General features: G+C 38.1%; 1 protein-coding gene across 2 annotated transcripts in view; it reads right to left on the bottom strand.

Moving 5' to 3' along the window:
- The window catches only part of adam11 (ADAM metallopeptidase domain 11), a 48,893-nt gene that overhangs the window by 11,652 nt on the left and 11,805 nt on the right, over positions 1-25,436 (bottom strand). For both annotated transcript variants that reach the window (XM_042767381.1, XM_042767380.1), the window contains exons 6-17: positions 22,060-22,123; positions 13,696-13,756; positions 13,289-13,395; positions 10,074-10,148; positions 9,918-9,989; positions 9,664-9,830; positions 8,624-8,708; positions 7,497-7,587; positions 7,344-7,395; positions 5,905-6,004; positions 4,276-4,347; positions 3,730-3,822 (exon numbers count right to left, since the gene is read on the bottom strand). In XM_042767381.1, the coding sequence (XP_042623315.1) occupies positions 3,730-3,822; positions 4,276-4,347; positions 5,905-6,004; positions 7,344-7,395; positions 7,497-7,587; positions 8,624-8,708; positions 9,664-9,830; positions 9,918-9,989; positions 10,074-10,148; positions 13,289-13,395; positions 13,696-13,756; positions 22,060-22,123 (1,039 nt within the window). The remainder of the gene's footprint in view (positions 1-3,729; positions 3,823-4,275; positions 4,348-5,904; positions 6,005-7,343; positions 7,396-7,496; positions 7,588-8,623; positions 8,709-9,663; positions 9,831-9,917; positions 9,990-10,073; positions 10,149-13,288; positions 13,396-13,695; positions 13,757-22,059; positions 22,124-25,436) is intronic.

Genomic DNA, 25,436 nt, shown 5'->3' on the forward strand with positions numbered 1-25,436 from the left:
CCATCAAGGAGACCTGTGTTTCCTTTTGTTGGGCTCTTGACCCTTGATTTTTTTTGGTGGTAATATTACACTGATTGTTTTAACTGTGTTTTTATATATATATAAAAAAACATGTTTATTTTAGTCAACAAAAAAAAAACACTCAATAAAAGTTGTTTATTCAGATCTTGAGAGATTTAATGTCTTTTATTTCAGTTGATTTCATCGTCTGTGGCTGAAGTCAGTCGTAGTTCTTGTGTTTCTCTTTTCTTCAGTGATTCTGCTTGTTAACAGTAGCTGTTCATCATTAATGGTCAATCATCACATAATTATCTTCTTAACTCCAGCACTGCTTCAATGCTACTTTAACACTCTGTAGTGTGGAAACACATGAACACTGAGCAGTGTGGGGACTTTGCTGTGAACTATTACATAAATCTTACCTGTTTCATTCACGTATGACTGACGCATATGAATCACATTAAATTTATTGATTTATTTTTTGTTAAAACTATGTAATCTAAATGGATGGAAATTTGTTATGTAATTGAATTACATAAAATTAAAATTTAGACTGAAACATTTTTTTTTAGTGTGTTGGGTTAACTGAGATAATAATCAGCTGTTTGGAGGAGAAGTATGGTTTGGAGTACAATAACTAATGGGGCAGCTGAGGGAGCTCATTCAGGTGTCCTAGTAAGAATAAACTAATTAGTTAAGCATGCACTTTATGTGCATTGCAGTGCACAATGTCACAACCTAGTCAAAGTAGATGTCTGTGCTGGCAATTTCTCTTTGTTGGAAAGACTTCATGTTTCTTGTATGGATCTTACATCCATTGGAAATGACTTGAAGTGGGGCAGAATATGCATGATAGTTCATCAAGGGAGGTTCAGTCTTCAGGCTTGCAGACATTTCATGTTGTAATGTGATGAATAGATTGCCTGCTATTTTGCAAGTGCATGAAGTGCTGAGTGCTGCAAGTGCTAAGAAAAAAAATCCATGGAAGCGAAAAGCATGTTGGCCCAAAATGGATGTATTGAGCTCTTCCAAAAGGTGTTAGATGACACTAATATTTTGCCTGAGATCCTAAAGTCTAAATCTGTTGACCAATCTAAGGTTGTTGAACTAACTGATGCACTAAAAGAAACAGTGATGCATTATTGCAGCAAAGTCTTTTTTGAAGAATGTTTCTTTGAACAGTTCAGGTTTTACAAAATAGCTGTTATATTACCAGTTATCAGTGCCAAATGTGAACAGAGTTTTTCAGCTCTGAAGATAATCAAAATACAGCTAAGGTCACCTAAGGCAGAGTGTAGATTGCTGAGTTAGTCTGCTCTCAGCATTGTCAAAACCCACCAAGGTCTTGAATGTAGATGACTTTATGAAAAGATTTGCTGAACAAAATGCCTTCAGCTACTCAATTCAAAGTAGAGCTCTCTCCGACTCTTTGAGTCGAACACACCTATAGGCAGTTTCTAATTTAGTTATGATTGGGACAGATCATTGTCAAATTGATTGGTTAATATAACACAGCACCATCCCAGTTGCTCAAAAAAAAAAAAAAACCTGCGCCATTTTCCCATCCGTGCTCGCCACTGCTCGCACCTCATGTTTGCGGCTAAATGTTCATAATTGATGGATGGACATCTATGCCCGGGTAAAGGACATCAGCAATCCGGCGCAGAGAAAAGAAAACTAAAGAAAGTAAAAAAAATAAAATAAAAAATAAAAAACAGGCATAAAGTTGGCTTGACGTTGGACATTCGATATTCGCAAATTTAGGGACCATCTCTTAAGTTACATGCGATATTGGTATACACTTTTCTAACGTCACTAGCATTTGAGGAGAATGACTTACAGTCATAAAAACAACTGTAATTGTTCATCTAGGTGTCAGCTATAATGCACAATTGAATTGAATGTTTTATATTTATTTATATAAACTGTAAATCATATGTAAATTATGCTACTTTTTCACATGGGCTCAAACGCAAATTTGAAGCTCAATAGCATTTGAGGAGAAAGACTTGCAGTCATAAAACAATTGTAATGTGTTCATTTAGGTGTCAGCTACAATGCACACCTTATACATTTTTAATATATATCAAAATAATTTATAAATCATTTAATTTAGGTGTAGGCTAGTTTGTAAATTTTATGCATTTGTTTTTTGTTTTTTTTTTGTTTTTTTTTTCAGGTTCCCTTACGAAAATTACCCATGGTTTTAACAATAACACCACAAATCATCATTCTTGTAGCCATGGTAACTGGAAATTAACCATGGTTTTGTTACTTCAAATAATAATTTACAAAGAAGTATTAATATAATATAATATTAATAGTAATTTTTTTTGTTGTTGTTGTTGCTATAAAAACAGACCTAAGCCATCAATAGCCTTTAAAATGACTTAAAATGCATTATATAAAAAATAAAAACAATGAGGCAATAATGATTGGTTAATAATAACACTGTTAAAATACATAATGTAGGCAAATACAAAATAAACAATTTATGTACATGTTATTACAAATGCCTGCAAAGGGAGCCAAATGCCATGTAATTGCTGCTGCTACACTTAAAGGAGGATCAAATCCTTGTTTAGGCTACTGACCAAACATCATTCATAATTCAAATATTCACTTTATCTTTCATTTTTGGCCACCTTTTTGTTATAGATGACACAGCCTTTATAATTTCTTCAACAAAAAACGTGCATATCACAACCCTTACAAAAATAAACCATGGTTTTATCATAGTAAAACTGCTTAATTTCCTTTTGCATGATTTCTGAATGCTTGAGACTATAAAATAAATTAGAGTCATAATAAAGTTATAGCCATAGGTAAATGTCGAGAGCTAAAATTGTAATTTTGTAAATAATAAAATTTATTCATTTACTTTTTTATTTGATTAAAGTTCTATTTTCACCCCTATAGTAGGTTTTTTTTTTTCCATCATCATATTTGAGGAAGAGGGGCACAACAATACAATCCTGCTTAGGGCACCCATTTGGCCAGCAGCGGCCCTGCCTATAGGTTTGTTTTCTTGTCAGGTGGTTCTCAGTTCTGTCTTGTCATTGGTTATTCCCTTGATTAGGTGTATTTATACATTAGGTGTTTCAGGTGTATCTTTTTAGTCATAAGTCCTTATATATATATAAGGTCAAAGTTTTGGAACGATATGAGGATGTGAAATTGATATTAACAGAATTTTAATATTTTGAAAAAATTACTCCTTTTAGTCATTATTCACAGAAAACTGTCCCCCTTTGCCGCAGCTTTCAAATCTCATTCATACATCTACATATTCAAACTTTATGTGTTGCGATTCACTGCATGACACAAGAAACATGCCGTTTTCATGCTGCAATATATGCAAACACAGAAGATTTGCAACAGTGAAGGGGAATTTTTAGTAAAAACTTAAATTTGTAATTATTTATATATATATATATATATATAAATATATATATATATATATATATATATATATATATATATATATATATATATATATATATATATATATATATATATATATATATATATATATATATATTTAATGCAAGGCTATTGTATTATAGACATCTTCTATGATGATTAGTAACCAAGTACTGGCAAGCTCCAAAAAGGACCAACACCATCACTATGATGGTTCTTTGGTCATTTGATCCTTTTTGGAGCTTGACAGCTCTTGGTCACAACATGAATTTAAATTTTTGCATAAACAATTCTGCCACCACTTACCTTGCATCGGCTACAACAGAGTCCATTACTACACATTGCATCATGGGTCAACGTGCATTTTTTACAGCATGCACCCCCAGCACGAGAGCAATCCTACAAGAGTGCACAGCCAATAAAAAACATCCCATTAGCTTATCACAGCACATGGTAATAACCTTCCTGTTCACTTATATTTACACACTTTAAAGAGATAGTTCACCGAAAATGAAAATTCTGTCATCATTTACTCACCCCCAACTTGTTCCAAACCTATATGAGTTTTTCCTTCTGTTGACCACAAAAGAAGATATTTTGAAGAATGCTGGTAACCAAACAATTGACGCTAGCCATTGACATTATCATTAGTAATTATTAGTAATAATACTTATTTATTAATACTTAATTATTAGTAGCCATAGTATTTTTCCCCCATACTATGGAAGTCATCAAATGTTTGTAAATGATGATCGAACTTTTATTTTTGAGTGAACGGGTGTGAATGATATGAATGATAGGTTGCTATTGGATTTTTAAAGGAAATTTGAGTGAGGTCATCTTGTCACCCACCACTTGGGAGCCACAGTCACATTCTTCTCCCTGTTCCACAAAACCATTGCCACATTCAGGAGGATCCAACAACTGTAGCGACAGGAAATATGCCCCATACTTATATTAAATGTGCAGTGGTGAGCAAGCTACAGTAACCTAAATCTATCATTTAAAGAAAAAAATTACACTTCAAGCTACATGGTAAAAGTAGTTAAATACATTAAGACTGTTTCATATATTTATTGTGAGGTCTGTGGTGTTGGGACGAGGTTCCATTTCCCAGTATGCACAGCAGCATAAGTGGCACAGGTAAACTGATCTAACTGATATATGGTGTTGTATTTGATTATTTTTGTATTAAGCTAAGTGTACCTTGCTTTAACGGTCATAAAAATCTATCTTTTATTTGTCTCATTTTCAGAGACCGTGAGCTCATCGTTTGCTACATTAGCATCAGAATTAGGATCTCTGGAGAAAGAGATAGAAGACACTCTACAATGCTCCGAGTCACTGGATCTCCAAACACAACTGTCACAAGATGAACATTGTGTACTGATGTGCAGAAGGCACAATCACTGTGTGCCTATGTGCTATGTGTTAGTACAAACGTAAGTCTGCAGCAGCATGTCCATCTCTCTCATGGACACTGATTATGGTATTGGAATAGAGATGGCTGTAACCTCGCTAACACCACCCGTTTATCTGACAGCTCCTTTCCCACTGTCATACAAATGTTACTGTGGGCAAAGGGTATTTATGCAGACTGACACAGTCACACCTGCGACACACTGCCCATCCATCTGCAACTCCATGATTTGGCTCTTGCCTGTGTATTGTAAGACTGTATACACTGAGTGATGGTTAGTGGACACTCTAGGCAGGCACCAGGTTCCTTCACTGGTTCATGATTCTGTGAGAGCAAGGGTGTCCAAGATGCTGTGGCAGGCCATAGGGCAATTTTACTGACCCTGGTGCCTTCAGGATATACTGTAGACTGATTTGTCTGACTTCTGCACATCCCAGGGAGACCTCCACTATTCTACAGCATTCTAGTTGTAGCCTAGCCACCTAACATTGCGTCTAGGTTGAACAAGACAAATTTGACTGAGACCACTACCTCCCCCAGACCTGTGGGCATATTGTTTTAACAGTGTAGGAATCCACCCCAAAATCTCTTGTTCTGGGTCACAATTACATCTGGACACACCACTGAAGGGAAAGCAGGGGTGCTTCATCCATCTTTAAAAGAAGCTCCGTTGGGTTTGCTTTTGCCAGCAAACAAAAAGAATCTAAGATTTTCATTAAATTGGCAATGGTTATATTGGATTGCAAATATTTTTATGTCACCATCACTGTGACTGGCATGTTGGATATCCAGGACCCAGCATATCGGGTAGTTAACAGGCCATAAAATGACATCTGCTGTTGTAAAATGTCTTCTTGTCCTTCCACAAAGATTAGGACAAAGACTACAGAATTTGCTAGAATATTGTCTGTCAAAATATAGCATAGAATTTGATAAAACTACCCTACTACCTAGTCGATTAAACAGCTTTGTTGCTTGTAGTGTTGTTGCAAATATGTAATATAAGAAAATAAGATAATAGTTTTTTTTTCTTCCATTTTTAGTGGATGTTCCAGACAAACCTTGTTAGGTTTATTGAAGAGACAACTCCCTCCTCCTTGTTGGAGGAACTGAATGTACTCCTCTACACTGCACCGTGAAAACTTTCTGGGTAGATAGTATCTGTCAGGATCACATAACACAGTTCACAGTGTTCAGTTACCCTTACATGGAAAGTGTGTAAAACGAATTGATAAGAAACAGCAAAATATAATTTACATTTGATAGACACTTTTATCCAAAACAACTATATAACGTATACATTATGAGGCATCCTAAGAATCAAATCTATGACTTTAGTATTGGTAATATACTGTATGCTCCACCAGTTGTGCTACAGAAACAAATTATTTTGTAGACATTAAGACTTGAAAATGACTTGAAAAATACTCTCCACAATGAAGCAACAGTTCAATTAGAATCTTGCAGAGCAAGCTGAATCTTACAAATGTGTAGCAATCTGAAGAGTAACAATCTGGTTTCATGGCAAAGACATTTAAAGTCTATCACCCACTTGAGTACTGAGGTTACAGTAATGCAAGAAGCAAGGTTGTGTGCCATTCAGAAATGAACTGATAATGCTTTTAAAGTAAATTTGAATTAAGGTAGAAAATATAATGCAGAATTGCAATTCAAATTAAAAATTTTAAGTAGAATTACATTGAATTTAAATTCAAAGTAATTGACATAACTGTTCTATTTTAACTAAATAAGTTAAACTTAGTAGGCTTGACAGCCTTGTTTGCAAGTTTGAAGGTTTTATAGGTCTTAGAGGCAGAGAGAATAAAATAATTCATTTAATTGTATTTAATTATTCAACTTTAGTAGACAAGGTGGAAGTCACCTTTATTTATATAGTACTTTTAACAATACAGATTGTGTCAAAGCACTTTACAGTATTAAATAGGAAAACAGTGCATCAGTAATGTAAAATGACAACAGTAAACACTCAATTGTCAGTTAAAGGCAGTTCATCACTGAATTCAGTGATGTCATCATCCAGCTCAGTTCAGTTTAAATAGTATCTGTGCAATCAAGTCGACGGTATCGCTGAATACTAAGTGTCCCTAACTAAGCAAGCCAGAGGCGACAGCGGCAAGGAACCAAAACTCCATCAGTGACAGAATGGAGAAAAAACCTTAGGAGAATGTACAGTCGGGTACAATGGAAGAACACTTCCAGAATGCATCAACTGTGTTGAATTACTTTGAATTGCAATTCAATACATTTTTCTTCCAGTCATCCTGTGGGGTACGGTCAGTTCAATTCATTTCCTCAGTTCTGAATTTTGCGCAACCCTAGCAAGAATGCACATCAAGCACATCATGTACAATGGGGCCTCATGCTTGCAATGCACTTGCCAAATATTTCTGACACAGCTATGTACTTAGCATAGTACATGTTTAAGCATAAGTGCTGAAATAAAAATGCACCTACACAAAGACCCAAAAACTTGACTCACCCGGTATCCTCCATGATGCATCCTAACCACGGATCTGGACACTTACAATCTCCTACAACACACACACATTCATTAAAACAACAGTCCTTATTTATTTTGATATATTTCATCAAGAGTGGAGTTTGTGAATGGGTTTATGGAGTAGAAGGCTACCTGCAGTAGCACGATCTTTATTCCACATCATTCCAAGGTTCTGTCCTAAACTCTGACACAAGGTTATAGCCATGGGTCCCACGTTTCCATACTGACATATACACACAGATGGTAAGTTAGTAGTCATTAAACAGATGATATAATGCAAAGTGACTTATTAAAGAAAGCATGCGTATTATAGAAATAATCCCCCTGGTGAAACCTGAGGTTATAGGTGAAGTGTGTAATTACTGTACCTCTAGCAGCAGCTAGCAGATTTGTAAAATAAATATGCACATATGGTGCCTTCCAAAAGTTTGGAAACAACCTAGTTAAAGTGAGGTTTAAACAACATCAGCATAAGTCATTATTTTGTGATGACTTTGCATTGTGAAAACAAGATATGAAAATATATAAAGTATTTATAAACAGGGTTCTAATTGGTCTGTGGTGTACTAACCTTAATCATTCACTAAAGCTATAAAGCAGTGCTGACCCAATAATCTTCTAAAACGAAACTTGGACCAAGTTTAATCCATTAATCAGTCAATACAGCTGCCAAAGGTGCATTGTGTATGTCCAACTGTTATGTACTGTATATTGCCATTTTCATGTAATCAAAAAGAAACTGATAAGGATTTATGTGGATATTAGTGGATAACCCCACTCTGAAACCTTAAGCATTTGGAGGACACTGTAGTTCCACCCCAAATGACACCACTGCTTGAGCCAGTTTTGAACAGTGAATGCATTACTTGGGGAAATCATCTGTCTAATGGATGAATTATAATTGGCTCTGCAAATTAAGCTGGGATGGGAGAAAGTTAATGATTTGACATTTAAAACAAAAAGAAAAGTGGCTGTTCATTACCAGAATGGAACCATATTTAGTCAGTTGCAGAACTTGCTCCATTCTGAAATACTACTCTACTTGTTTGTTGAAAATTAACAGACCTTGATGCTTACTTAGAAGTTATTTGATTTAAATTATGAAGACAATATTTTTTTTCTTCGGAACACCAGTAATTTGTAATAAGAAAATAAGGTAAATTCACGTTCACAAAGTGACTCAAGGGCAAAATGGTGATGACTCATTGTTTGTTGCTTTTTGCTATTTGGCAGCTGAGCTTTAGGCACCTAGCTCTCACCTCATTGACTCCTCCTCCTCGTGTTGGTGTGCAGATGCCCTCGATGTAGGCAGTGCCACTGCTTCTGCTCTGAAATGTGCGTCCCCTACGGGCAAAGTAATACCCAGAATATTTTCAGGTTTTAAAATTCTTACAGAGTTGGTTAATTAATATAAAATTGCAGTTCCACTGGTGTGATGCAAATACGTTGCATAAGGCCCCATGAAATGGTTTGATAATGTTCTTTCCTCCATTGATGCTTTTCCAATTGAAACAAGAGTTTTTAGGGGCAATGATATAGAAGAACATTTTATTGGACAAAAACTGATTCAATTAATATTTTTGTCCATTTCCCAGGACGAGAAAGGTTTTAAATACTTTATGAGGTACACTACTATATATATGACCTCAGTGCTAACAAACATGAACTAAATTTCAACTCAATTTCATGGGGCTCAACACCGTGTCCTAACCAGACGTGACACAGCACCGCAACGTGCAATATAAGGTATCTCTTCCATCTTAATCTGAGGTCGCAGCTGGAGCAACAGCATACAAACTTCAACAGTTATACTCTCAGGCACTGATTATGGTCTTTATTTAATGTGAAGTGTCTAATGTGAGTCTGAATATCACTTGATGCAACTTTTTTATAGCCATACTAAAACGACAATGGAATCTAGCAACTATGAAAGCAATGTAAACAAAATGTATTCCATGACAAAGATTTTATCAGTTACTCAGTGTGTATTTTAATGATGTTAAAATGGTATAATGTTTATGAATTAGATATGTATTTATCCATTTTGTTGGAGTTCAGTGTGCTTGCAGAGAAAGCCTGCCCACCCGCTCTTCCGATTGGCTAAGATACTTGATTGATTTTGTTGTGTTGTGTCTAGTTGTGGACAGAAAAATTGCTTGTCGCTGGAATCTTATCGTGTTGTGTCTGGTTAGAACACTGAGTTAATTATTTTAAATTGATATTTCCATTCAATATATTTACACTGCATGTCTATAATGCAGTGACTGAGCCAGTAAACATAACAGGAAACATAACATACGAAAGCAGGTGAGCTGCATCACTCTTCTCTTTGATATTCTCCTTCCTGTATTTCATAAAGTCACGCAGGGTCACCAAAGGATCATCGCCAACAGAAACCATGTTCTGAGTTGACCATGTCTCCATGGCAACAAGCACGATTCTAGTGTTCAGCTGCTCCTTGTAAATCTGGAATTTAATAGGATGTTTTGTTAAGTATAAAAATTGCTACAGTACTTAAAGAGTGCTTCGTGTCTGTCAAACTTCAGGACGTACTGCATCAGCCATGTTCACTACAGCTTTGGCAAAGTTTCTCGTCTGAGGGGCCGATCTTCGCATCTGTACAAACTACAAAGAGAAACATCAAGAAATATATTACAAAAAATACAGAAAAGAGTAAGTAATAAGTAAATAGTAATCAGGAGATCTTACCAATTCGTAATCATTGACCACTAGTAACTCTACATACTTTGTTTCACTCTGAACTGTGCGCGGACCCCTCCGAACCTGTAGGGGGATACATGGAGTCACAGCTTTAAGCAAACCAATGTCTTTAAAGTGTTAAAGGAACATGACAGAATGTGACATGTCAGTGGCACCTGCAGCTGCACAGCTGTATCTGAAACCCTTTTTCCCTGTAACCATTTCAGTAATATTATGTGTATAACATACATCTGTCGACTAAACGGACGATGCCATTCAATCAGAAATGAATCATTCCATTGGGTTGATTTTTTTTCTTTTCTTGATTTCCTTTCATTTTAGTGAATTATCCAAACAAGTTTTCAAAGCGGTGAATCGATTTGCACTGAAATATTTGACACGGTTCATCAGTCAGTAAAAAACATGCTACTGATCATGATACTGGCCATCGTTCACACTGAAAGTGTTTTTGGTTCTGCTGTTTTTCAGTTACATTCCTACGTAAACACACTAGATGGATCTCTTTGACCATAGTGTTGCTTTTTTATGTTTTAGAATGTTTAAAAATGTGTCTAGAGACAACTTTTTTCAGGGCAGGTGTACCATTGCTCTCACCGATTGTTTGGTTGAAAAAAAAAAAATTAAACAACAAAAACACTTCTGTGTGTAGCCCCAGATGTCCCTGTGACATGTTTGTGTAATGATGATCAATGTTCAATGATGTACATGTTGTGATGGAAATATTTTAATGAAGAATGTTTAAAAAAATGTCTAAAAAAATTATATATATTTTAATCAAACTATTTAAACTAGTTTGATTTATTACCATTTTAATGCTTTTAATAGTTGTAATCCAAAATATTGAAATGTAGAGCATTTTCAAAAAAAAAAAAAAAAAAATGGGGCAGCTGTGGCCTAATGGTTAGAGAGTTGGACTTGTAACCCGAAAGTCACAGGTTCGAGTCTTGGTGCTGGCAGGAGTTGTAGGTGGGTGGGGAGTGAATGAACAGCGCTCTCTTCCACCCTTAATACCCATGGCTGAAGTGCCCTTGAGCAAGGCACTGAACCCCCAGTTGCTCCCCAGGAGCTGGATAAAAAGCTGCCCACTGCTCCGGGGGTGTGTTCACTTCTCACTGCTGTGTGTGTGCACTTGGATGGCCTAAATGCAGAGCACCAATTCCGAGTATGGGTTACCATACTTGGCAAATGTCTCGACCTTCACTTTCATGATGATTGCAAAAAATCTAATCAATTTTCTTAACTTTGTCATTTAATTTAAATACTGTGAGAAAAACATGTAAGATTTAATCAGCCCAAACATTTTTCAGGTTATTATCTGTAATCTGTAATATTAAATCTGTCATATATGCTGAATAGCAAATGTTACTGTGTTTCTTTGGTATTAACATATTTGTGGACACATTAAAGTTTTATGATTTGTGGAGCAAAAATATTGTTTTAATTTTGAAGTAAAAAGGTAATTTTAAATTTGGTGTAACATGAATTTCGGCAAACAGCTTCTGTAGTGATGAACAGAAGTGGAACTGAAAGGGAATGTACGCAAAATAAAAGCCCTCCATTTAGCTGCAGCGTAACGCAGCGATCAGGTGGCATTTCCCAATGGAAACACTTAAAAGGGTTTTTATGTGCAAAGTTACAAACGTTTGTTCCTTTTTTACGTTTCCCTAAAATGCACTTCACATGAATGCTCTTAAGTGCTACTTAAGTCGCTGTCTGTTCATTAAGAGCTGAAATGTCAGTCATTCGCTGATGTGTAACCTCATTATGGCCTACAGCTTTTAATGCAGTGTTAAAAATACCTGTCATTTACCTAACCAAAGATTTTTCTCCTAGTTAATTATCTATATAATTAAATATTATTTAATTATATTTAGCTTTGCTTCAGGGACATTCACCAATCAAGGGGTGCTCTTTGATCCTCAAAGTGATAACGATGACAGCAATGCTGCTCAACACTGCAGCTCTGGATATTAAAGAGGAAGCAGAGGTTGAAAAATAAAAGTAAATTATTAAGGTTATTCTCTTTAATTTAAATAATTTAATTCTCTTCTAGGACAAAAGGAAGGGAGCTAGGATGAATTTAAAAGTTACAAATACACACAAAAGGAACAATGTTATAACTTTGCCCACATTTGTTTTATTATTCTCATAAATCAGGCAGTTAACCAAGTCGGAGCCCACTTCAACCTTCAGTACTGTTTTTAATGTTAAATTCATGTGAAGAATGAAAGGTTGGATTTTTTTTGTGGAATAGTTGGATTTTCTAAATGAATTGAATGTAATTTATTGTAATTTAATTAATTCAATTTAATCATGCAATATAGTACATTATTCCTAAAATATTTTGACTTTTCATATCGTATTGCTACAACTTAATTCTTGGAATTTTGACTTTTTTCTCAAAATATTATGACTTTAATCTCATCATCTGAAATGTATTTCTTTTCATGACACTAAAACACTGTCATGGACAATGTGAAATCAAAAATTCTAATTATAATGGACAGAAAAGTAACCGTCTTTATTCTTACTGTTTCATGTGTTAAACCCATGTGTCATTTAGTGCTCATAAATTATGAAGATATTGTGAAATTGTATGTTGTTGTGATACACTACCATTTAAATTTTGAAGTACAATTTTAAAAGAAAGATAAATGAAGAAAATAAATTAAGTGTTTTATCCAGTTTCCAAAAAAATATGAAATTGCAAAACTGTTTTCAGCATTTATAATATTAAGTAAATAAGATAATTATCTACAGTCTATGATAATTATAAGAGCAGCAAATCCACATATTAGAATAATTTCAGTATCATGTGACACTGAAGACTGGTGTAATGACGGCTGAAAATTCAACTTCCACATGAATAAATTACATTTTAAAATAGAATACAGTTATTTTAAATTGTAATAATATTTGACAATATTACTGCTTTTACTAATTAGCTTAATTCACTTTTGACCAGTAGTGTAAGTGCATTTGTAGTGAAAGATACCTAATATAAGCGAGACCAGCATTTCTAACATCTGATGTACACATGCAGGGCTCAGTTAGGAATTTTCAGGCCAGGTACAAAACCTTTACCTCGGCCCTCCTTTAGTTGAAACTTATTTCTAGGTGCCCTTTTCGGCAGCCTGTTGTGCATGACTAATCTTCAAGAAAAAAATGATAAATCAACTGATGTCAAAAATTAAAACTCTCACCTGTCTTTTTGCCCGTCTCAGCCCATCTGTGAGCTCCGGCTCGTTTGTCTCCATAGAAACGGGATAGTCATTGTTAATGACAGAATCACTGCTGTTCCTGTTGCTTCCTGAAAGAGAAGAGGCCCTATATTGATGAAACCATCCCGAAGAAAAAGTTCCCATTCACCAGCTTTCAGTGGATCGATAAAGATGTGTACTACTAAAAAATGAGATCTGGAAGGGTAAAAGCAGACAGGGTCTGAATGATGAAGAAAACTACGTGAGTATAGATCATATAAGACAGAGACTCTGTTCATGAGAGTCATTACATGATGTGTGGTGACTCATTAAAAGACAGTTTTACCATTTTAAATTGACATGAGGGTCATTTTACAATATTTGTCATGTGAGAGGAATCTGTGTCTTACCTGAGGAAACAGGCCTCAGCCGGATATCTGCCATTCTGTATACAACATGAGTATTTGCATCCTGTGTGAGAGAATAATGGAAGTCTTGTTAGTCTGACATAAAGAGCAGAAAGTGCATCACATGCAGTCACCTATGTTTAACTTGACATTAATCACATGACGAGTTATTCTAGTAAGATTTCAAATGGCCACCATGACAATTATTGGTGTAAAAACAGTTTAGTAAAGTAAAAATTATAAATAAAATTAAAAGAAAACAAGCTGCTAGTGCTAAATGTAAACAAACAGATCAAAGGGTTACTAGCTGCTTTTCGTCTAACATAGAAAATGCATGTAAATTTCAACGTCCTTGTTCAAATAACAATAGTGCTTTTGTTGTTTTTGTGATGCACCTTTAATGAAATTGTCTTGAATCCTCAGAATGTCATAGTGTCTATGTGTATTGAGTTTCATCAAACAAGGACTTTATTCAAGGACGTCAGGACTTTTAATCCCATATTTTGCAATATGCTTGTTTGGTAACACTTTAGAATAGGGTACATGTATATTCAGTATTAATTAAGAATTTTCCCTCAATGAATTCCTAATTTGCTGATTTGCTGAGTAAGGTAGTTGTTAAGTTTATGCAAGGGGTAGAATTAATGGATACAGGCCCGGGGCTATGGGGGCGCAAATGGAAGCATGGCCCCAAAGAAAGAATTTGTGCCCCCCAGTTTTCTTAACAAACATTAATTATTTAAACTGTTAATGGATAATTAATTGAAGGAGCATAGGCGCACCTTCTGACCACATAAAGTTGTATTCGATTTGCATTCAGCATCTGACTTGAAGCATTGTATACCATCAAAGTAGGCTACCACAAGAGCGATTCGCATGCAGACGGCTCATTATTGTAAACGCAGTTTCTCCATGGAAGCTGCACGAGCTCTGATGATAACAGCTAATTCAAGATTAACCAGACTCACTGTATTTCATGTCATGCTTTAACATTGTTACAAACTCTTTTCATGTTATATTAATGCTATAGTGTACTGTGTCATGTTTATCAAAATAAAACCTATAAAAAAGTGGAGAATTTACACACAAAAGATAGGCCTACACTGGATGATTGTGAGACTCTCGACCTGGCTGAAATTTTGTCCCAGATATGCATTAAGTAAATTGTGAAAATTTGTAATTATTTGTGGCTTGAAATTGAAAGTGTACTGCAATTCTATGGATGTTTTGCCATTGAGGTAGGGTTATAAAAGTTAACTAAAAATATTAAAAACATTTCTGTAAATTGAAATAATGCCAAAATAAATATAACCAATTCTATTAATGGAGAAAAACTGAATAAAGTCTCATATAATTAATGAATAAATAGCCCTATATGTAAAATATATATAAATATATATATAAATATAACATATCAGTTCTAGCATACTTGACATTGCAGCCTGTTCATTATCAAAATAAAATAAGCCAACCAATCATATAAAAAGTTACACTGCTCAATTTAAATAGTCCAAAGTACAATCTATTGCATTCACCCACCAAATATTGCATATGTGAAGGATGATTTACGTGCACTGGAGTAAAGTTCAAAGCATAATAAATAATAGCTTAGCATCCAAATACATCACGAAAATATGGAAACATTTTTGATCAATTTGTGCCAAATAAAAGTGATCCCAACATCCGTTTCAGTTTCAGCAATAAATGAGTTTTGGCTTGATGTTTAGCTACTTATACTATTTTTCATTATTTTCCTGAATGCCATAAAATTTAAAGGATTTTTTATGGAGTGAGAGTAACTACAGTAGTATATCTGTATTTATAGTTATAAAATATTTTTTTATCTTTTTTTTTTAACCATGAACCAAACGTTTTAAATATCTTTAAAAATTTACTTTAAAAATTAGCCAACTTTTATGTGTGTGTCCGTCCGTGTCTGTTTTCTCATTATGCATGATAAGTAATGTTATGCCATCCTGGCGCTGGGGCTGGCTTTAAAAGTACTAATAAACAGCCAATATGCTTGTAATATGCATGCTAATAAACAGCTAGTTAATAGTGAGAATTGGTCCTTAAAATAAAGTGTTACCACTTGTTTTATTTTTTTCAAGCAGCCTGTAGGCCTACTGAAGACAGATGTCATGCAAATTATAATTCCACATTTATAGCACCAGCTGTTCTTTGATCAGCAATAATTTTTACATGCCTACTCAGAATAACATCTAAGACTTAGACTTTTTTTTTTCCAAGAGTCGTAGCTTTTTGAGAAAAGTAGGCCACACCCTTACTAGTCCTGGTGAAGTCATGCTGAAAATTCATGATGTAAGGCATGCTATTTGGTACATATATTTTAGTAACAAATTGTATGAATATTGTATTTGTAATTGTAAATCTCATTCCTGGCTGAATTGTATCCTGTAAAATTTCCTTCCAGATGAAACGCTCGCTGATGTACTGGGCTCCGCCATGTAAGGCTATTACACAACTATCCATTATTAATCTCCCATCTACCCAGACAGAGAGAGACACTTTACATGTGGCTTTGAATACTTTATGAAAATGACCCATTTAAGAGAAGTGAAAGAGGAGTGGAGAGAGTGAAGAAGAGACAGATAACAAATATGGATAAACAAAAGAAAAAAATCTTTAAAAAAGATACTAAAGTCAATGGAAGGTAATTACCTCTGCAGTTGATCATCTTTTGCAAGCTATTGTCAATGCACCACCAGCTGTGTCACAGTAATTCTAAGGTAATTCAATTCACGCAAATAGAAGATGTTAAATTAATTAATCTTCAACTATGCTTAAACTTGGTAACTTTTGCAGTGGCTCTGTTTGTCTTGGAACAAACTCTTCCCACAGAAATTTTTGTAGGCCAAAACCCAAAAACAAGTTAGCGTTTTAACACTTCCAGTTCCATCATCATATAGTAAATGGGTTCCCTATCTGTTGGTCACTACGAGTTATGTCGAATGACATATGGGGTCTCACTTGGGAGGCCAATCATCTCAGAGTTTAAGAGAAAACACCAATGAAAATTGGCTAGTGGATTTTACATACCTGAGCCACGATTCCCCTGGGCGCTTCAACTAAAAGAGCAGATTTCCTAAAAGAGCAAATCACGGACGATTCGCGTCTTTTTAAAGATTCCGTTTCGACCGTGTCCTTCTGGATGCAGTCGTTTCCTGTCCTCTGACAACAGCCACAAGTGTTGTCTTCCGTGTCTGGGCATTCAGCACACTGAAGACGCGTTCGTGGATGGTTCATGCCCGCACTGCGCGTGTGAACCATGGCAACGCTGCGATCGCGTCTCTTCTTTCTTAAAGGGAAAGGAGCAGACCCCTCTGTCACTTCCCGTCCCAGTTTCTCTGCCACGAGCAGAGGATCGCCGGCTAGTGCTCTGGGAGAGTTGAGGGTGACAGTGAGAGCTTCTACGCCGGGCCATGCCCCACGGACCTCTCACCCCTTCCGCAGTGCTTGTCCTATGCGGCTGCTGGGTGATTCTGCTGGGCTGTCTTATGGCAGTCCCAGCATGTCATTCGGTTTGCAGCCGGGGGATCAGATGTCGATTTGCAGCATCGGGGGATGGGCTGTTGACCTCTGTGGATGAAGATTCGGCAGGGCTGCCCCCCTCGGGTGTTGTCGCCACTGCCGAATCGGACCCAGAGTTGACAGCCGTGCTTGCCCGGGCAGCTGTGAGCATCAGGATGGAGATGAATACACCGCCCAGCCCTGAGTGCTCATGGCTGTTCGATTGGTTCTCGGTGTAGAGCGCGGCTCACAACCGCGTTTTGCTCTGGTTCCTTTCTTCCCGGATGTGCATGGGGAAGTGACGTAGTCGTGGATTGCCCCTTTTACGGCCAGAAGCCGCTCGTTTCCTTCCTCCGTCCTCACTACCCTCGATGGTGGGGCAGCTAGGGGGGTGCGTCAACATTCCCCAGCAGGAGAGTGCAATTGCAATGCACTTGTGTCTGCAAAACGCCGCCACTGGGAGGAATAGTCCGCGTCTCCTATCCAAGGCTTATAAGCTGTCGGGCCAAGCTGCCTCTGCCCTGCATGCCATGGCTATCCTGCAAATTCACCAAAGCCAAGGCTTTAGCAAATACACAAGGGTAGAACCAACCCGAGGTTGATGCAGGAGCTGCGCACGGTGACTGACCTCACCCTTCTGGGCAACGGAAGTCATGACGCAGTCCCTCGGGAAGGCGATATCCACTCTGGTGGTCCAGTAGTGCCATCTCTGGGTCAGCCTGGTCGAGATGAGAGACGTTGACAAAGTGCACTTTCTTGATGCTCCCATCTCCCAGGCTGGCCTGGGCTGCGACGCTGTCGAGGGCTATGCCCAGCAGTTCCTGGCAGTACAACAGCAGACTGAGGCCATACAGTGCATCTTGCCCCGACGTGATCCTCTGGCTTACACTGTTCCGTCGTGGGCCGTGCCTCAGCCTGCTTGTCGCCGTGGGCACCCTCCTGTGTCCTCCACATCGGCTCCGCCCCGTGCTGAGAGTTCTTTGAGGCTGGTGCGTCGAGCCCCGCGCAGGAGAGCGGCGCCCCCACGTGTCACATCCAGCCGCGAAATCGTCCAAGAAGACGACAAAGCGGCCCTGACACAGGCAACTCGGAGATGTGGGAGACTGCTCTTCAGGAGGTGGCAGAAACAGTGCCACTCCTTCCCCCGGGGGAGGGCCGGGTGGAAAATTATTTTTGTTCCGCCACATTTTCAATAAAAGAGCAATTTCCCTTTCCTCGGCTCAAGTCACTGCGTGCTGTCCACATCCCGGGGGAGCTCAATCGTGCAGCCGACGCACTCTCACGACAGTTCACTTTCCCTGGGGAATGGCGACTCCATCCCCAGACAGTCCAGCTGATCTGGAGTCGATTCGGGGAAGCCCAGGTAGACCTGTTTGCTTCCCACAAGTCCTCCCACTGCCAGCTGTACTATTCCCTGTCCCAGGCACCCCTGGGCACGGATGCACTGGCACACAGCTGGCATCGGGCTCTACGCAAGTATGCGTTTCCCCCAGTGAGCCTGCTAGCACAGACACTGTGCAAGGTCAGGGAGGACTAAGAACAGGTCCTGTTGGTTGCGCCTTACTGGCCCACCCGGACCTGGTTTTCAGAACTCATGCTCCTCGTGACAGCCCCTCCCTGGCGCATCCCCCGAGGAGGGACCTCCTCTCTCAGGGGCTGGGCACCATATGGCACCCGCGTCCAGATCTTTGGAACCTCCACGTGTGGCTTCTGGACAGGACGTGGCAGACCTAAGTGATCACGAATTGGTGTTCTTCTCACCGAGAAGACCCCGGAGATGCTCGGTCAGAGTCATGCTTTCTTTCCTGCAAGGAAGGTTGAAGCGTAGGCTGTCACCCTCCACCTTGAAAGTGTATGTGGCTGCCATTGCAGCCCATCAAGATGCATTGGACGGCTGGTCCCTGGGGAGGCATGACTTGATCGTTAGTTTCCTGAGGGGTGCCAGAAGGTTAAATCCTCCTAGGACACCCCTGATACCCTTCTGGGACCTTTCTATTGTTCTGGCTGGACTTCAGAGGGGTCCCTTTGAGCCGCTTGACTCAGTCGAGCTGAAGTTCCTGTCTAGACTCCCCTGGAGGAGGCAGATCCAGCCTTGACGTTGCTGTTTCCTGTAAGAGCGCTTCGCATATATGTGGCCCACACCCAGAGCTTCGGAAGCTCTGAGCAACTCCTGGTCTGCTTTGGAGGTCAGCAGAAAGGGAAGGCTGTCTCCAAGCAGAGGTTGGCCCACTGGATAGTGGATGACATTGCCTTGGCGCACCTTTCCCAAGGCGAGCCGTGCCTCCTGGGAGTGAGGGCTCACTCCATACGGAGTGTGGCCTCCTCCTATGTGCTGGCACACGGTGCCTCTCTGGCAGACATCTGTCGAGCTGCGGGCTGGGCGACACCTAACACCTTCGCGAGGTTTACAAACTTCATGTAGAGCCAGTTTCTTCCCGTGTGTTGGCTAACAGGTAATTGGCGGGAAGGACTGGCTCGGTGTCACACTTGCTGCGCCATTCCCCCTAACACAGGGATGTGAGCGCCTTTCTTCTCCCAGTAGAGTTCCCCGGTTGGCGTACCCTGGTCAAGCATCCTCCAGCACCCTCGGCTGTCAGACTTGGCGGAGAAGTCTGGCGCCAGGCCCAGTACTGGTGTTAGCATGCCCAGAGTGCCCTGTACTGGGCTAGGTGTCCATATGGCTTGATTCCCTACGGGTAATCCCATATGTGTATTCTTCCATGGTAAGGTTTCCATCTTGGTAAACCCGTGTCTTCCCTTGACAGACTTCTCTGTCAGTCTCTTCTGGCAGCTGTTCCATCCCTACTCTAAGGTAGGACCTGCCTCAGAGACCCATTCCATATGTAGTACTGCCCCCTGGGTCAGTCCATATCAATATCGCCACATGTCACCTCCCTACGGGTAGGATGTGGTCTTCGTAGCGACCTTTTCCTAAGGCTCTATTCCCCATCGTTCTGCCAAGCTGAAAGAACAAATAGGAAAGATTTGAAGCAATCTTTCAGCTCTGGGAAGGTTGAAATCCCTTCCAAAAACTTTTTGTGGATGGAACAGCAGCATGGCCTTCTCCAGCAGTGATGTACTCACCCTTTTGGTCCCCTTCGGTACCAAGGTCAGTGAATTTGCGCTGGGGCTTTGGGAAGGTTACGACCTTAAGCATAGCTTTTGTGACACCCCGCAGCTTGTCGACAATTGCAGCACCACAGGGTTGTGATGGTGTTCAGGTTGTGGCGTTTTCCATAGGACCCCGTATGTCGTTCGACATAACTCGTAGTGACCGACAGATAGGGAACGTCTCGGTTACGTTATGTCCCCATGCCACAATCTTGAACCATTCGCTGTTGCCGGGACACGTTCTCTGCTCCTCAGCGTAAAACCTGAAGAGTGGATGCACCTGTCACCTATTTATACCCGTAGGCACGGGGAGTGGCTCAGGTATGTAAAATCCACTAGCCAATTTTCATTTGCGTTTTCTCTTAAACTCAGAGATGACTGGCCTCCCAAGCAAGACCCAATATGTCGTTCGACATTACGTCTCCGTTCCCTACATCAGGGAACGAGGGTTACGTACGTAACCGAGGCGTTTTTTCAATAGGCTTTCGGTTAAATATCTGAAATAAGATCTGTGGTTAACGCAAGCTAAAATTATTTACATGTTTTAATCAATGACATAAAATATAGTATTTTAAATACATAATACTCCCTTGTGATTTTTTAACTATCCTAACTGAAATTTTCTGTAAAATTTTTTGGTTTTTTGTTTTGTTTTGTTTTTTAATTAAAGACTGAAAAAAGTTGTCAGAAGCTAATGATGGTGATGTTGAAATCAAGTGACTGTGGTGTAGTTTGTTTATAGCCTGCACTTAGTTTTTTTTATTTCTGTTGACTGTATTAATGCTTCAAATTTTGCAAATGTTTGTGAAGATTATCAAGATGAAAAAAACTTGTAAGTTAAAGAGTTTATTTTCTGCAATAATTTTCTGTTAAAATGCTATTGGGTTTTTGTTGAGGGAACCAGGGTGATGCTAACAGGGTGATGACCACAAAAATACATCACTGCAGTGCTCTATATCTTCAAAAAGTAGCCCTGCCATCAAAACGACCATTCAAACAGCATCACAACTGAAAGCACAAAAAGAAAACTGAACGAGGGTGTTTTAACCAAAATACAAGTGTTTCATTTCTGCTCATACACCCTCTGCCAGTCATGCCTTTTAGGCTTCCACAAGTGCATCACTGTAGATGAGAGAGATGAATGGAATGATGTTCTCTGGTAATTAACCGCAATCCACAGATGCTATTGACAGAGTTTAATCCATATTTAACCCAGAATAGTCTTACTAGTCATGATGAACAGAGAAATATGTTCTTTGTACTTTTAATGTCTAAATAAAGTTGTATAAATTAATAACTTGTCTAGAAAATAATGTCAGATAATATTTATTGTTCTAAAAATAGGCATTCTTATATATCAAAAATTTTTCTGTATATTGAAGTGAAATATGATTCTTGACAGATTTCGATATCAAAACGCAATGCTGCTCTAATATCATGTATAAGCTGCATGCTCTGTCTAATTTTTTTCTCACTTGACATTCCTCCTCCTGCTCTTCACCTCCGTCCTACATACAGACGTCTGCTGATTCACCTGTCAGTCAACCACAGTAATGCACATTTCTGTGCATTTGGCTAATATTCAGTGCTTCACTCTCTCTTCTGTCTCACTGAGTGGGATTGTATATCTACTCGTGATTTTTTCCAGACTGCAACAGGCAGATAGAGTGACAATTCCCCTCAACAGAAAGCTGAGATAGATGAATATTTCAGCTGCATACTGACCTGATCACTGATGTTGTGCAAGGGCTCAATGCCATATGAAAAGTTGCCATCTGAGAACATCCCTCTGTAGACACACCAACATCGCAAATGTGAGACACTCCAATGACAACAACCCTAATACAATTTAAAAATGCAGACTTGATAGGGATTTATTAGGTAACACATTACAATAATGTTCCAGTTGTTAACATTACTTAAAACTACTAATTAACATGAACCAACACTGAACAGTAATGTTAACTAACATTATCAAAGATTAATAAATACTGTAACAAATGTATTGCTTAATATTAGTTTGTTAAATGCATATTTATGCACTATTTGGTAACACTTTATGATAAGTATACACTTATAAATCTCCATAGGTGTAATGGTTTTTACACTGTACAAATGTTACATTCTGTCCCTTGACCCTACACATAAACCTATCCACCATAGAAAACTAGAGAAAGAGAGAGAGATTTTTTGTGAGTTGTAGGTTTAGGGTAAGGGTTAGGTTAAGAGGATAGAATATACAGCTTGTACAGTTTAAAAACCATTACACATATGAAGAGTCCCTGTAAAACCACCTATGCAAATTCATACACTAAATGGTGGAGTACATAGTGCATAGTTAGGTAAGACATGGTAAGATGCCGCCTGGGGTAAGATGACCCCCACTTTATTTTTTTTTCTTGACCATAGACCGTACAAAAATCACAGCATAATTTTGTAATTATCTAAATAATCATCATCTAAATAATAAAAAAAATAATTGAAATAAATACATTTGTGAGATTTATTCAGTAAAAATAAGTTAATTTATCTAATTTCGTATCTCTGGAAAATAGTGATCTATCATATTGCATTGTGTTCAAAGTTTTTTATAATTAATCATTTTTATTGTAAATTATAGTTTTTATTTTGAATTAGTAGAACTAGCACAGAAGTGGCATGTTGTTACTATAGTGTCATTATTTTTACATTTAAATCTTTGCTTTTAATTAAAATCTATAGGCTAATTGAATGAAATAATTCAATCTGAATTCAAATTTCAATAAAATTTTAATTTTAAAATTTAATTAAAATATACGGGCAATTAAATATGTAAATATCATTATAGGCCTATATATCTCTTAATGTATCTTTTATATGAATCCCTTTTACTGGAATTCATCAGTAAATCAATTATTAAACTAAATTGTCATAACAATTATACATAGAATAGTTGATTTATTATTTTACATTAAAGACACTTAAATATATAGAAATATTGAAGGGGTCATATGATGCGATTTCAATATTTCCTTTATTTTTGGAGTATTACAAGCTCTTGGTGCATAAAGAATATCTGTAAAGTTGCAAAGACTAAAGTCTCAAATCCAAAGAGATATTCTTTATTAAAGTTAAAAGTCAACCACACCCTCCTAAACGGCTCATTCTAACACGCACCCACGTCTACATCATGATGTGGGAAGATTTGCATAACACTGCCGAAATGTTCACAAAGAAAAAAGGTATAACTTTTAATCTTGCTGTTGCCGCCGCCATATTGTGGAGTTGCTGTGTTTTTCGTTGTGAAAGCGAAACTACTTTGTTTGGCCTTCCAAAAGAGGACACAACTAGAAATCAGTGGTTAAGTTGTATTTACAACACTGTTCCAGAACAGTTCAACAGTTATTTAAAGTCGACATAAAATGGAAGTAGCGATTGTCTTTTTTTCTCTACTGTGACGTCTATCCGAGTGAAATGGCATTTGAAATGAGAGGGCGGGACTTGATTTCATCCTTCGGGAATTGATTGGATCATTGGAAGTTAGGGCGTTCCTAACAAAATGGAGGCAGATCTGAATGCCAGTTTACAGTTTGTTGTGAGGGGATTTCTCTCCACTGGATTCACCGGCGACACCCTAGCATGAAGAAATGTTTTATTTATTGAGGAAGATGAGGACGAGGACAATCAACAGCACAAAACATGCCTAACAGCACGCGCGCGTTCGAGAGAGAGAGATAGAGAGACTGCCTGAATGACTGAGTGCGTCCTCCATCAGGTTAAGTCATATTCATAAAAAAGAAAAGTTTGCAATGTCCTAAGTGTAATGTTGTGGTAATATCCTAATATCCTTTCAACTTTTAATGGTAGTGTACTCCCCCATGGCTTGCGTCAGCAGTGGTCAATGCATTGATTTCTATAAAGTGAAGCATCAGCTTCAGTTTTTCCCCCAGCATTTAGCCCTCACGTCACTTGCTCTGCCCTTGCGCCATAGCCCGTGACCGGAAGAGAAGATGAGTCGTTTTGAGGGGAAGGGGAGGTTAAAGTTTTTGATTAAAGATTACGGGGGCACATTAATTAAAAAAAAAAAAATGAAGTGCATGGATAAATTATTTATAATAAACACTGCAGTATTCCATTAAAAAACTATTACATTTTGATTTCATGGTGACTTTAAATAATTTGCCAATGATGAGTTTTGATCAGTGTAGAGTAGGCTTGTTGGTTGTTGTTTCTCCGATCACAAATGCAGACATGGTTTTATGTTTACGCAGCGCGATATGCAATGCAATGTAATGCGTAAAAAGACAGTATAAGTCATTATAATCAGTAATTATGTCCCCACTGGATGCAACAAATGCCTTGTTTGTAATGGGTTTTATCGCGAACAAATCTTTCTATTTAACCGGATCTTCTTAGTGAACCGGTCGAACCAGTTCACCAAATCGAACTGAATCGTTTGAAACAGTTCGCGTCTCCAGTATGCACTAATCCACAAATTACTTATTAAGTTATTAAGTTTATAAACGTGCCTTAAGATTCCTCTGATGCAAAATAAACTAATATCTCATGTTATTCATTTACTCCTAACAGTACATTGACTGAACTGCTAAAAGAGAACTGATGATGGGATGTCCATGAGCAGAGCAGGTGGACTGAGTCTCATCCTGCTGGGAGACGGCATATGGTTAGGGGCATAACATTTCCGTCACACACTTGAGGCATTCGGCCAATCACAACGCACTGGATAACTGGCCAATCAGAGCACACCTCGCTTTTTTAGAATGATGAGCTTTGTAAAAATCTACGCATTTCAGAAAGGCAGGGCATAGAAGAGAAACAATAATGTACAGTATGTGGAAATTATGTGTTTTTTGAACCTTAAACCGCATAAACACATTGCATTACACCAAATACACAAAATAATGTTCTTTTTAGCAACATCATATGACCCCTTTAATAAAAATTATATGAAAAGTTATTTATACATTCTGTAGAAGTTGGGGCTTCTTTCCCCAGTAGTGGGGAAAGATGTCCTCTTTTAATAATTTTATATGTTGTGCTATGACAATCAATTAAGCAAAGGTTACTTATATTAAAATGTTTTACAATTCAAAAGTAAATGC

The sequence above is a fragment of the Cyprinus carpio genome, chromosome A12 (assembly GCF_018340385.1).
Source record: "Cyprinus carpio isolate SPL01 chromosome A12, ASM1834038v1, whole genome shotgun sequence".
Classification (NCBI taxonomy): Eukaryota; Metazoa; Chordata; class Actinopteri; order Cypriniformes; family Cyprinidae; genus Cyprinus; species Cyprinus carpio.